Below are 15,003 nucleotides of genomic sequence, written 5' to 3'. Positions count from 1 at the left end.
AAGGGTGCCACCGCCATCAATCACACTTCGATTAGCGCAGCGACGAATGCTAATTAAAACAGGAAAATGACCTTTCGGACCCGCAGACAAGGCACGCTCTGTCAGCGCTGCATTCTGGGATTGATTAGCCCTCTCCCCAAAATCCTGTTGAGGAACTCTTAACGTCGCAGGATGTGCAGATGGGGCTGGATTTAGCGGCTTGCACACAGGCTTACTGTGAAAATGCTTTGTAAGATGCAAATTAAAAACATTTTATGGATCTTTTTTTTTTCTTATTTTACAGCTCTGGATATTTTTAGATGAAGTAAATACAAATAACTAAATATATTTTGGCATATTACGCTCAGAAAACAGCAGACATTGCAAAATATGTGAGATTAACAAAATATGATTTACATGGAAATCTGTGGGATAAATATGGACTTTACTGGACTTTTCTCCTATTTACTATTGTGATGATGCTGTAGGGATCATTCACTCCTATATCATCCACTGTACTTTCCACTACTAAAAGGTAAACAAAGAGGCGTGAAACTCACCTTTGGCGCTCACCAAACTGCGATTGTAGCCGACTGGACTGAAGTATTCGAACACAAAAACTGTCACCGCCACGACTGTCAGGCACATCACAAACATCATGACCCACACTGCTGGGCTGTAGGGCTCTGAAGGAGGAGGAGGAGGAGAAGTGAAGGCACAAACATAAAGGATTAAAAGAAGTCTCTTTTGTGCTTCTTGCCTCTGAACCTCAGCCTGTGATGGAGGTCACCATGTGTGGTGGGAGGATAGCAAGAGGGAGAACGAAGAACCGACTGATGTGAAAATGAGAAGGAGAGAAGTGCTCCGTTCATTTTGTGTTGAATTTTGTTGTTTGGGGTTTGGAAAAAGGGATTTAGGTGTGTGCGTGGCACGTAAGGGGATTTAGTTGTAGGCTCCAGTTATCATCAGGATAAAAGCTTAATGGGAAGTTTCCTGAAGCGTCTGCAGAGACAGAACTCGTTTAAGTAGGCCATCCTGGGAGAAGCTGGTGACAAAGAAGGTGGCAGCAACATGGCTCACATGTACTGTAAATGACACTCCGGGATAACGCATGTATTGAACTAACACGACCAAAACAAAGTGGATGTTGCATTTGTTTTTTTTCTTACCAAGGAAGGCAGATGGGGAAACTGTCCCGTTGCTGCGGGCTACCATGACGCTGATGCCTGTCTCAACAAACGGCACTGAGAAGTCAATGATCTCTGAACGCTCCTCGTTGATAGTGAGGGAGCCAATGGCCATGTCAGCTCGTCTATAAACAACCTAAGAGAAGAAAGACAGACATAAAATGGGTGAGGCATTGACAGTGGGCAGCAGTGTAAAAATGTCCTTTCCTGTATTTATTCTGCATTTGTACCAGAGTATTTTATTTGTTGGTAAAAGAGTTCTGAATGTGTATATTTTAACCCAACAAAATGTCCCAACAGACTACTCTTCTTCGTTGAAAAGAGAGCAAATTCTAAATTTCATGAAATACCTTTTGAACATTGAAGCCACAATGCAGTAAACACATTGTGCTGTACAGTAAAGTGTGACTTCAATAAGGGCTGCCTGCAGAGATTAATAGAAAAAATATTTCTCACATCATCTGAGCATCCAAGAGAAGAAGGCTGCAGCTCAGATGTGCTCGTATTCAAGGTATCTTTCCTGAGAAGCTGGAATTTTGCAGAAAAATCTTTTTCTTCATAAATGTAGCACACATGCACATGCACACACACACACACACACACACACACACACACACACACACACACACACACACACACACACACACACACACACACACACGAGTACGGACCCCGAGCAGAGCGCTTCAGGCAGAGAAACACAGGCAAGAATTCTCTCCAGAGGAACACCTGTTCAGGACGTTTCACTTTCAGATGCACCTGTGTTTGATGTGGCGTTGTGTGCGGGAGGAAAAGTCTGTGTTAGCTCCACGGCGTCACACCACTCACCTACATAAAACCCATCCAAGAATCAAAGAAACACACTGAGCCAAGCTTTTGTCACTTAAGACACCATGTATCATGACTATCATCCACCAACTGTACTATAGTGCGGAGGTCACTATATATATTTACTACAAGTCCTTCAGTACTTCTTTGAGGTACTTACATCACTAGATCTGTGTGGCAGCTGTACCAATTACTTAACATTTCATAATTAAAAGTAGTAAATAAAAACCTTTTCAAAATAAATGCTTTTCAGTCAGTCTTTTTTTAGCTTTGTGACACAATTGATTTAAGCCCTTATCTACAGAGTAGTATGTATTGTTCTCAGCTGGTGGAGGAGCATGTAATCTGCTCCTCTGGTCTGAATGCACAAAAATTCCCAAACTGATTTTCACACTTCCTCCTGCTCCGACTTGATGGGACATGTGCTTCAAAGCTAATTTAAGATTTGAAGGCAGGTGTAGTGAAATTAAACAGACAATAAAGGATTTGCTGGCAGCTGTTTTTGTTGTTGTTCAGTGAAGAGTTCAAGTTTTTTCATTCTTTATTTAAAGTCATTTTGATGTTAAAGCTGCAACAATTAATATTTTTTAAATTAACAATGGGTAAAATGACAATGTGTAGTTCAGCCAAAAAGCTCTGATAAACCAACCACATTCTTCCTGCCCAGCACTAAACAGCATACAAACAAAGTAAAGGACGAGCTTGTGAGACTCCTCACAAGATGATAATATATCAACTTGGAGTTTACAACTTGCTGGAATGGATAACGGATAGTTGAAGAATAGTTACTATTACTGTATGCAACGTTCCTGAAACTGTGGGTCAATATTCACTTCTGTTTTCAGTGGCATCTAACATCAGTGATGATCCTAGACTCTCAGGGGCCAAAGGCAAAGAAGCCCATCGAAGAACCACCCCCACATGGAGACTATCTGCAGACGCTAGATGTTCCATAAATGCCTCACCTGCAGGCAATTTGTAGACTCTAGGTACAGCACATATCATCAGGGGTCCCTGATGATGACAGATTGGTGGATGAACATTTTAACACCTTGCTCTAATAATTGTGTGTAGAAGGCCACTAAGCAACTCAAACACAGCTGCACTGGCTGCTCCATTCAGGGATTTTCTCCTCCTTTAAATAACTGCTCTCATTCTCACCTCCCCAATCATGCCGTTCCAAATCCCACGGACCAGCTTGCCGTGTTTTCCGTTGGTGACCAGGTAGAGGTCATAGGAGAACTTGATGGTGCGGGACAGCTTCTTCAGGATATCTATGCAGAAGCCCTTACAGCACAGTTTGGTGTAGGACTCTGCATGGCCAATGATGCTGTGTGAGAAGGAACGAGAAAAAGCACAGTCATACAGTTTTGTCTCAACATCTTGTGATCAAAAAGCCTCTCTGGCAGCTGGGACTGTTGCTATCTTTAGCTCCTGTGATTCTTCTTCTGTGTTTCACTTTGTTTCGGGGAGTGAGTGCTAAATAGTCGTGGGCTGTGACGCTGACACTGACCATCGTCTACGACAGCAAACTGAAGGGCAGGCGATGGCTGGTTCATTAGCTAAAATCAATGTCTGTTAACAAGGTGTCTTTCAGAGAGACTGAGGAGACGACTAAAAATTGACACACACACACACAGACACACAGACACACAGACACACAGACACACACACACACAGGCAGCATGACAGAGCCCACAGTGAATGGTTGAGCGACTGTGGCCTCTAATCAAAGGCCATTAAGGTGTGCAGCATTTTGAGGGACACACTCACTTCCTCTCTGTGGCCTCGTTATTTAATGGGGTGTAGAAGAATAGAACAGAAGGACAGGAAATGGTGAAAACTAATAGAATGAAAAAACAATGGAGAGCAGCTTCAAGCAACAGTGGACAATGAAAGTTATGAGCAGACAGACCAAAAATGAAGTCGACACACTTCCTGAGGAAAAAACCCTCTCCTTTTTTTTTTGTTTTCTGCTTCTTCATCTATCCAGCTGCCAAAGTGGAGGTTTAAAATCTATGAGGGCTGAGTCACAGTGTGTTTGTGTGTGTGTGTGTGTGTGTGATTGAGATAACCTCATGTCAATGAGTCAGCAAAAGAGCTGAAGACAATAAAGAGAGCATGAGAGTGAACAAATCAGGTTGAATGGAAAAAAAAAATCAAGCACATAATTAACATTGAGGTTGATTATTTTCATAAGTGTAAGTGTTCATTTTAGACAAATTCTAAGTGTTTTTGAAAGGCTCCCTTCTTTCACAGGAGTCAATAGCTCTGATAAACGCAGCGTTAATTAATTGCTGCAGGAGCTGGCCACCTGTCGTCATTATACACACTCCACTAACAATGCACACACACACACGAACGCAGTTAAACTGGGCCGAGTCTCTCCGTCTCGCACACAAACACATGCACACACGTACAGTGCAGGATCCTCTGAGGATTAGCAGCAGTTGTGTTGTGCTGTGTGTTCTCCACAAAATGCCCAGAAACTAGTGCAGCGTGGAGGGAAGCACCATGAGGGAGTTGGACCAGAGAGAGCGAGAGAGGATGATTCTCAGGTGAACGGCAGACAGGAAGCACAAGGCGAGCAACCAGATGAGGCCCTGACAGAGAGGCGACTTCAGTTTGGAGGGAAAAGAGGGCAAGAGCAAAGGAGGACAGACTGAGGAGGAGGAGAAAGAAGAGGAAGAGGAGGATATTTGAAATTACCACCACTGTGATCAAGCAGGAAAGATGAAGAAAGCACTGGGCTACCGTTACTGTCAACAAACTATTATTTCCAATAATCTGTGGATTGTCTTCTTGATTAATCTATAAAAGGGGAAGACACACTACCGTACATGACCAAAAGTATACAGACACCTGGACATTACACCAGTATGTGATTGTTAAACATCTTATTCAAAACCATGGTCCTTAATCTGTCGCTGTAAGAGCCTTCGCTCCTCTGGGAAGGTTTTCCACCAGATCTTGGAACATGGCCACAGGGATCTGCACCACTTCAGCCATAAGAACAACAAGTCCTCCAAATGAATTAATAAAATATCTCGTTTGTAACTGCCCTTTAGAACAACACATAGAAATATTCACTGATGTGACGCCACTATCGCCAAGTCAACATACACAAAAATAAATCCATTATGACGTCACAACTCTCTGGTTAACGTTTGCTTCGCATCTAGCACCAAATTGACTTGATTAAGTAAAAGGAAATATTGTCGTTCGGCTTAAAATTACTACTTTATTAAAGTTAGGGGACCTTTTCAGTGTGGCTGCAGTAATAACCCAGCGGTTTAAGGTCTCGGAACGATCGTTGTCACGCTTAAAAAAAGTGGGTCGACTGTTGATTTGACACAGGAAATGGACAGCACTGTTTGTGGTCAAATCAGTCAGATTCCTCCATAGAATTCCTTCCAAACTGGTGCCACAAAGTTCAGAACTCACTACTGTCTAATATATCATTGTATGATGTAGCATTAAGATTTCCTTTAATTAAAAATTAAGAAACTATGATTAAGTCACCCAGACCATCAGAGCACAAAACCTATGCGCACAAGCAGCCCAGTATCCCTCAGAATTCCTTTCATATTGGATGACTCTAGACATTTTAAATGCTATGTTAATGTTCAGTGCCAATGCAGGAAGTAGTAGCTATGCCCTTTCTGTAGCGAAGGGTGGCAGCCGTCCAAATGCAACCGTCAATTTTAGCTTTTTTAATTCCCTTGTATTTTTGCTGATGAAATTATTTAAACAATTAACAATTATCAAAATTTTTGCTGATTAATTTTCTACCAAATCACTTATTAACATTTCATTAATCCAGTTGTTCTGCACAAGTTTACATTACCATCTGCTCACTGCATGTTACTATATCATATAACCAAGATTTCCATAGTTGGATTTTAGTGTGGAATTCCTGCTCTTAATCAGCTCAGCTCTCTGGCAAAAGAAGCCCTTATCTGGCTATAGAAAGGGTTTTTAATGAGCAAGACAAAAAGTTTTAATCATGCTAAACATCTGCTCAGCAAGGAAGCTGCTCAGACACAACAGCAAGATTAACTGATTTATATAGCAGCAGTCTTGTCTCCCTCTCTCTTTCCTTCTCCCTTTTTGTTGGTCGCCGTCCAAATGGGACATGCCAGCCGGAGAGAAATGGTGAAAGAGAAACAGAAAGAGGGTAGGATGGGATAACATTGTCCCATGCTATGACAGATGTCCCCATGTTGGACAGATAAATCTTCTTTACTGGCAATCAATGTGCCATCGCACCCAACAACCACCGTTACATATTTCTCTCTATAATTAATGTGCCAGCCATGGTCAGCTCTGCAATCTGCATAAGCGATACATACCCTCACACACATACACACCTTTGTCTTACCATATTTGTGGGGACCTGTCATTCAAATAATGCATTCCCTGGCCCCTTAGCCTAACCATAACCATCACAACTGAATGGATAACCACTATCTCTTAACCCTCAAACAGTTATTTAAACATCTGGGGTCCACAATTTTGGTCCCCACAGACCCAACGGATATAGAAAAACAAGCCCACATGCACACACACGTGCGCACACAGGACTTTGTGTATTGTGTGGACATTTCTCCCCAAACCTGTTGTTTTACTGTTTTAGGGGAACACTCCTTTCCTTGCTGTACAAAGATACAACACAAATGTCACTTCAAATATTGAAGACAAAGAAGATGCAGTGCAGGGAGCATGTAGCCATTGTAGTATTGATGCCACAGTCTGTGTTCACCACAGACAGTTCCACTGGAGGCTGTGGAGGTCTCCTGTTTGATAGACAGACATCAGTATGTTCAGCACTGACAATTTCTGAAAGAAAATTACAAAAGCAGTTTTGCATTTAAATTAAAATGAAATAAAAATGAAATAATAATTTTGTATTTCGCTTTTGTTTTTTCAAGATGACTAGAAATAGTGGCCCAGTTGTTATTACTGCACACGCTGGTGCAGGGATGTCTGAGTGTTTTATAAACGCGCACACTGCCTCCAGAATGACAATGGGGTCACTGAATTTCACAAAGGAGGTCACATGTGAAACCTGATACCTTTTGAACTCATTTATATAAGCTTCCCCAAATCTTACTTATAGCTGTGTATGGTCCCTGCTAAATAAACTCTATGCAAGAAAAAGAATAAGGCATAATTCGCAAAATGATTAAATATTCCTTTGGGCTCAAGGACACTTTACTACCATAAAAGCACTCTGTTGAGCTGTTGATCATTCACCTTTTTTCATAAAAGTCCGTGTTAAATGAATGAACTTGAGTAACATGTCTGAAGGTTGCATGTGCTGCAGGATTTACTTGTTGTGTATTTTGTTTAATAATGTGAGGCAGCAGCTAAATGTTGTTTGACTTTTTCCTTTTATACATAATAATAAAAAGGGAGGCATTTTATCTGCTTTTGAATGTCAGAATGAAGAAAGATTGAAGCAGTGATTGCTTCAGATCTTCGAATATATCATTCAAAAAATATTTGCCTTGGTGTGTTAACTGCAACACAAACTTATCTGTAAAAGTTGGGTTGGCTGTACGTTCAGTATGGTGCTACCCCGCTGCAAATAAACAACACAGCAGCATGAATACATAGCAACATGATCAATAACAGGCAGAGAGAAAATCTTCCAGTGGGAATTAAGTTAGAAGTAACAAACCTCCAGAGTGAAATGAAAGTGTTACAGTGGGTGAAGGTTGGGGTGAGGAAGTCTCTTGCCAACAGCAATAGCAACAGCAAGAAAACATCAGCATACAGAAAAAAATGTGTTTGTGAAGACCTTTAAATAAATTACCAAACCACTGCAGTGACATGTGGCAGGTTAGACAGAACAACATTAAAGTTGTATCTGTTCTCATGGTGATTCCTGCATTTGTTGGTATTCAGAACATGATGTGTGTCCTCTGGTCAGAATTAAAGATGATTAATAGATTCTTGGTGTGCTGCACATTACACTACACATACACATGCACAACTCCAAACACTCCAGCAATGACTTGGGTGCACAGTCGTGCAGATGGTCCTCTTGTTTAATGTGGGGCAAAGAACGAATGCGTTTCAGTTATAAGCCATCATCAGTGTAAACAATAGTAGTGGATGTGACAGTTCATATAGATAGGTGAAGTTTAACTTCCAATCGACAAACAAAGAGAATACATGATTGCTTAATGAGAAACATCCTTGAAAGAATCGTCCAGAGGAGACACCCCTAGGTGTGGCCATGACAACAGCATCACGCGATGACAAACAGCTAAACTGAAAATTCAAGATCAATTATCCAAGCCAAGAATTGCTACTAAAGAGATACCTAATAGAAAGTAATATATCGTAATATGTCTGTGATCGGAAAGCTGTATGCATTTCTCAACATTATTGATTCATATTAGGTTTTATGCATCACAGACAGGCTTTGGTAAAAGTGTTTAGTCCTGATTTTAACCTCCTATTTTTCATCTCGTAAGCTAGTGAGGTGTAGCTGACATGTAAATTATAATGTGTGCTAAAAGTACTGATCAGCTAAGGAAAGAGACTGTCAAGTATTTTAAATAAGGATCATGTTTCCCAGCTGTGGTTGTAACATATATTATGTGGTTTCTCGGAGTGGAACCATAAAGCTAAGCTGACAGAGCGGTTGATACTTTGTCAGATCTGCCATTAGATTTACGACAGACTAGTGTTTCTATTGTCTGTGTTTGTTTGAACATAATGAAGACATTGTGTATTCCTGGTGAGCACCAGTTGTAGGCAGTCAGAGGTAATAGCTGTTTAATGACTGTTTTCTGCCATGCTGTGATCTGAGTTTGACACCAGAGGTGTGTTTTTAAAGTGCTTAGACACTCAGCACACACAATTACTCTGTGTTTAATGAAGTGAAGAGGTTTGCAGTGTCTACTCAGAACTAAACTAGGGCAGAGAAACTGAGAGGGAGGGTGCAGATGTCTGTGTGTAGCACTGGGTATTATTTAAATGTTTCCACACTGGTGCCGACACAATACCTGACTTTCTCTACTGATACCAAAATGACGCTTCACTTTGAAATATATAATGTTATTCTAAACATTTTTTTATTTAACAAAAGTCAACATGGATGAGAAGGTCTGGAAATGCTCAGAATAATGGAAAGTTTGCACAAAGAGTTGCAGTTTAAAGGGGCTATTTGTCAGTTTTCTCTGCTGCTGAACTAGGTTTCTTGCTGGATGCAGGTGGCGTGAAATATGAAATAGGATTTCTGGGCAGCACTATGTCTTCATGGCAGACTGGAGGCTACGGTGAGTCGCTATCAGAAGGGGACAGAAACAAAACGGGCCATGGCTAGCTGGTTAGCGTGCTAACTTCAGTAGAAAAAAAGACGTGATAGAGACAAGAGTTAACATGTTAACGTGTTTCTTTCCTCCACTGGAGACAGCTGTTGGTGAGTAAAAGAATGAAGTTTGATGCTGAACTTGCAGCATTTTGTCTACACTGGTAAGTAAATAACTGTTAATGCTAACACTGACTATGTAGAAAGAGCAAAACTTACAAAATAGCTCCTTTAAAGGCAGCAGAGCAAACTGAACCTGCAGAAGAGGACAGTGTGACAGATTGTGGGCTATCCAAGCAGAAAAACAAAAGACAATCGTGAGAGAGACATAGAAATAAGGTGTTGGTGCTCGAGACAGTAAAATGAGACTCGTCCACCGAATGCCAATTCCGGCTGCATCAAAATTAAGACAAAATAACGGTTGCTACAACCCACCTTTACAAACCAGACACTCAGAACTCAACATGACACACAATACACTGGCAAGTCAACATAATGCTACTGCTACAAACACTTTTACCTCAAATCAAACCTCCATGCTGCCCTCTTTTCCCTGGCCAAGACCAGCTTCACATTATCCCCCCTCCTCCTCCTCTTCCTCCTCCTCCTCCTCTTTAAGGTTTTTCAAAGTGTCAGCGCTGTGAAAAACAGGCCAGCTGTTTCCCAGTTTCAGGTCTTTATGCTAAGCTAAGCTAACCAACTGCTGAGCTTATATTTAATGGACAGACATGGGAGTAGCATGCCATTTCCAGCTTTTGGTACATGACAGTTTTCAATACCCAGTGCTACTGACACATTTCAGCTGGCACAAAAATGTTTTGGGTTCAATACATAGCCCTGCCTGTATCTGTGTCTCAACTGCATAATGTTTAAATCAGCATGTATGAGCAGATGTAAAAAGGTGTACATGTGTTTGTGTTGCTATCTGTACCTCTCCGTTTGATTGGACTGACGCCTGCAGGGCACCGTGTTGCGGACACATGTGCCGGTGCCAGGGTCCACGTGCTCCACCATGACGAAGGGATGTTCCTCCAGCGTTGCCACAGTCAGGTGACGATCATCAGACACGTGCTCCAGGAAGCTGCCATACCGAGGCCAAACAGGGTAGCGGACCTGGAGGATCCCCCGAGCGTACGTACCCACCTGGAGAGGTAAGGTGGGAGACGAGGAGCTCATCGGTATCACACACATGTATGAATCTCAGCCGTGACCTTCACTTCATGTCAAACCCTTCTCTTTCACCTGTTTTGTCTTTCCCTACTTCACAGGACGAATGATTTTTTTTAAGAAAAATTAGCATGTGCTGACCTGGAGGAAGGAGATTAGAAGATGAAAGGAGAGTTCATTAATGCATACTGAGGAGACTTTAGAGAGTTTGAGTTGAGACAAAAAAAAGAAAGAAAGAAAGAAACCAGAAACTAATACAAAGAGCAAACCGACTGCATCACATTAATAATATATCCCAGCATGTGTTGCCTTCAATCTGTGTTCATTTTGTTGACTGATTATTCAATTATTAATTTCCTTTTTTTCAACTGAAGAAACAAATTGAAATGTCATTGTTCATAAATGGGAACTGTTCAAGTGATAAGTGATATTTATGATGTGTTTTTTCTGTCTTTGTGTGTTGAAACTGCTTTAATAATAAAAAAATGTTTTTGTGCTAAAAAAAGGTTTTTAAGCTGAAATAACTTCACAAACAGGTAAAAGTATACACTTACAATAAGTATTGAAAAAGAAAAAGCAAAAGATAAGTTTTTTAATGTCAAAGGGAGCCACTTGGGACCAGAATTGTTGTATAATGTCACATCACACAATGAATAATCCCATCGAAGTCTGCACTAAGCTCAGTGAAGCCCTCTCTGTGAGAACCAGGACTGTTTGTCATATCAACCCAACCTAATGAGCCATACTGAGCTCAGCCTGCGCTGACTTACTGCATGCAAAACTCGCTCCCTCACAGGTTTAATGAGACCTCCTATTCATACCTCTTCTTCATACCAACTCTCGATTTGTTCTTCAGCTCACTCATGCTAACGCTCTGCCTTCGTCATACATGGATGAATTACAAATCCAAATCTGAAGGTAAACAGTATGAAGTGTAAGTTGCTGATTTGTTTCCCCGCGCCATCTGTGAATCACAGAGATGCCAGTTGTGAAGATCAATCATTTCAATCAGTCTTTTATGGGATTCTCATGTGTCTTATCATCTAGTTGAGCATCTTAAGCAGGAGCTGTTGTTCTCATGATGCACCGCACTGTTAGGAAGGTACCAGGGCTTTTTTAAATAAAGGATATTGGGTTAAAATACAGGAATTATTATTATTATTATTATTTAATGATTTTTTCATTTCAAATGTGGAATGTTAGTTTCAATAAAGCAGCCTATTCAAACTAGTGTCAGACTCTATCTGTAAGTATACAGCCTCTTTCTATTTGATGGCCATCATACAAATACTGGAAATCAGGGCTTGTCCAAGCTTTTTTTGTAGCTCTACAAGCTGAACTTGAAAATTCACTTAAAAAAAATTGTAATTACTCCTTATTCTTTGTGATATTGTTGTCTCATGAACCCTATACCGTCCCTCCCTACCCCACCCCCACATCCCTTGTTTTAGGGATGCACTGGGCCAATAAGCCAGATTGGCATTGATGCCAATATTCCGCTTATTAAGCAGATTTGCTTTTGACCATTAAACCCAGTTTCAGTGTGTCCACTATCAGTTCATTCATTCAGTCATGATGGGATCAGTGTGTCTCTATAGTTTCAGTTTTATTTGAGTTTTTAAAATATCTGTTGCTGAGGCTTTTGTCACCGGCCAAAAAATGGATGACATGATCACCCTAATTATAATTTATGGATTAAAAAAGGTTATTACTCACAGATTAAATTCTTTCCCCTCAACATCTTATGAAAAGTTTTTTTTAAATCCAAAAACCCAATATGCCAAAGTAATCCAGAGTTTTTCACAAAATCTAAATCACCTCAAATTCATTTTTCTTTAAACCACTGATTCTAGGTTTCATCAAGTTTTTCATATGGGAGTGTATCCAGTTATTTTTACTTAAAGGGGTACCCCAGTATTGTATTCAGTATTGCTCACTATACAGTTGAGGGACAGATTAATAAAAGCATGGCCAAAATGAAAGCAGCCGAGTTTGAGATATCCTGAGTTTTAGTCCTTAGAATGAGTTGAGCTCCGATAACAACAGATCCTATAATTTCATTAATGTGACTCAGTAGCATCTTTTCATTAAACCATCCCTGCCACTTTAATGCCCACTTCTTTCAAACCCCACACCTCCAGGTTGCATGTAAACATATTAGCAAACAGTTGCATATTTACAAAGCAACATTAGCATTCATTTGGTCATGTTTTTGTCCAGCAATCATGAATATTTACTCTCCTTCTAACTCCATTTTGGTCTACACCTCTGAGGGAAATATGAATGATGGAAATGTTGAAGCTGAATTCCCTCGCACATTCATCAGCTAGCTTTGTCGGCTGGAGCTTTTTTGCTGGAGTGGTGAGAGTAAACCAAAACAGTAAAGTTGTGGGCTGAGCTGAAAGATGCTAAAACACTCTGCAAAAATAAGGGGAACTGCAGAGTCGAGTGATAAGTGGGAAAAACCAGGAGAGGGGCCCAGCAGAGGAAGGGGGCTTTCCTGTCCTAAATGTCACACAGCAGCACTCCTCAGGAAGAAAATCATGTTAAATTGTCAAGGTGTCACAGTGGAGGAGAAACACTTGAAAAGAGCAAGTACACCACAACCTGTCATCATTATGGATGAGCTACATGACAAGAGGAGGATGGGAAGAAAAAGCAGTGACAGATCAGGTTGTAATGAGACAGAGAAGGAGAGAGGATTCAGAATTTAGACGCATGTACGGTATCTTGTTTTAAGCGGTGTCCTGTTGTCGATAGTGTGTGTGAACAAGGCTGTTGGCTGCACAAGTGCGACTTTAACGTCTCCACACTCATACAATCCGAACCCCACTTCAGCACAATTACATGTCCATGTTCATACACACACACATACATACACACCAGCCAGAAGGTGACATTGATAAAGTAGGTTGGTCTTTCCAGGGCAGAAATAAATGAGTTCAACTGTAGCTGTGAGATTACGTTCAGGTCTCTTTGTGTTGTCGCACTTTTTCAATACACCCTCGGGCTTTGATAAGTGTGTGTGTGTGTGTGTGTGTGTGTGTGTGTGTGTGTGTGTGTGTGTGTGTGTGTGTGTGTGTGTGTGTGTGTGTGTGTGTGTGTGTGTGTGTGTGTGTAAAAGGGAGTGAAAATACTCAACAAAATTGCAAGGCATGGTGATGATGAAGCAGGAGTAAGAGAAGGACACAGCTTCAGCAGGAAACACACAGACAAACAACATTATTGATTTGAAATTACGACTTCAGTTATACCTTCAAATATCACCAGGATTTATTTTGTGATCTCTTGTTCAAGTTTCGATTTTTAATATATCCACTTTCCCTTGACCAGCCTTGGTTCCTGCTTTTCCCAAAATCCATCTTGACATCACAATGCAAGTGGTATAAACTTGTTGCATCCAGCCAGATTATAGAGTCAGTGTAGGCTAACGGTTTTCAAACACAGAGGCAGGAGTTGGGGGGGGGGGCACAGAGGGAGATAGATGAGGCAAAGATACTGAATGAGGTTAAAGGGAAAGGTACATGCTGGTGTTCTAAAAACAACAGGCAGTTAGTTATAGTAGTTGGGATGCTACTTTAAAACCTTAAGCCAGGTTTAGCTCAGTCAAATCAAAACACACAGGTTCAATGTGACTTATAAAGGTGCTCAAGAAATTGCCTGAGAATCCTCACATTGCAAACAGTAAAAGCAAATTGTTTTAATGGTGCTAACTTGTTCATTCACATGGATGTGTTGGGGGGGCACAGGCAGATACACAGCGGGGGACTAGATCATGTCTTTAATTTGTTAAAGTGAATGTATTTTCAAACAGCGAAGTCTACCCAGCGTTTGTATGTCTGTACATACTGTATGTGTTTGGTCTCGAATCCTTTAATGATTAAATAAGCAATATTCAGAGTTGAGGTTTGGGGAAAAAACATCCTAGATTATTCATTAAGAGTTTAACATTTTCATTTCAATATTGCGAGTGTTGACTTTGAGGTCTCCCGTGCTATTAATGATAGTGTGTTTTTACGTATCAGTTTCTGCTGCCCAGTACCTTGTCCCAAAGTCTCTCCCGGTCCAAAGCAATGATGACCATGGATGGGTTGGAGAGGAAGCCTTGGTTGTTGAACGACAGATCTCTCCTTTCCCACGTAACGTTCAGCATGTGCCTGCAACTCGTAGAAACACAAACTCTTCAACACATACAGCGAAAGTATATAGTACGCAATCAAGGGACTCTGATTCTACATCACACTAGAATTTGCATATTCATGTCCACAGATAAACACACATAATGATCATGTCCTAATTAAACCTAAAGTTCCCCTGGGAGGCCTTAATGTAATGTGGGTGACTGGAAGTAGCTCATTACGGGATGATAGAGGCAGCTGATTGGTCGAGGGCAGGGTGTTTCTGCTGAGTGATTTCACTGATACGTCCATGACAGACTGGGATGTGAATAATGAATCCAGGTAAATTTGCATTTCAGACCACAGGCAAAAGTGGCTCAAAATACTTTTACTTAATGTT

The 15,003-nt window shown here is 40.9% G+C and overlaps 1 protein-coding gene across 2 annotated transcripts in view; it reads right to left on the bottom strand.

Moving 5' to 3' along the window:
• The window catches only part of LOC130161864 (glutamate receptor ionotropic, NMDA 2C-like), a 52,860-nt gene that overhangs the window by 13,795 nt on the left and 24,062 nt on the right, over positions 1–15,003 (bottom strand). For both annotated transcript variants that reach the window (XM_056365190.1, XM_056365191.1), the window contains exons 8-12: positions 14,528–14,642; positions 10,250–10,461; positions 3,156–3,324; positions 1,149–1,302; positions 540–665 (exon numbers count right to left, since the gene is read on the bottom strand). In XM_056365190.1, coding sequence (XP_056221165.1) covers positions 540–665; positions 1,149–1,302; positions 3,156–3,324; positions 10,250–10,461; positions 14,528–14,642 — 776 coding nt within the window. The remainder of the gene's footprint in view (positions 1–539; positions 666–1,148; positions 1,303–3,155; positions 3,325–10,249; positions 10,462–14,527; positions 14,643–15,003) is intronic.

This window comes from Seriola aureovittata, chromosome 21 (genome assembly GCF_021018895.1).
Source record: "Seriola aureovittata isolate HTS-2021-v1 ecotype China chromosome 21, ASM2101889v1, whole genome shotgun sequence".
Taxonomy (NCBI): domain Eukaryota; kingdom Metazoa; phylum Chordata; class Actinopteri; order Carangiformes; family Carangidae; genus Seriola; species Seriola aureovittata.
This window is presented reverse-complemented; position numbering and strand designations above follow the sequence as displayed.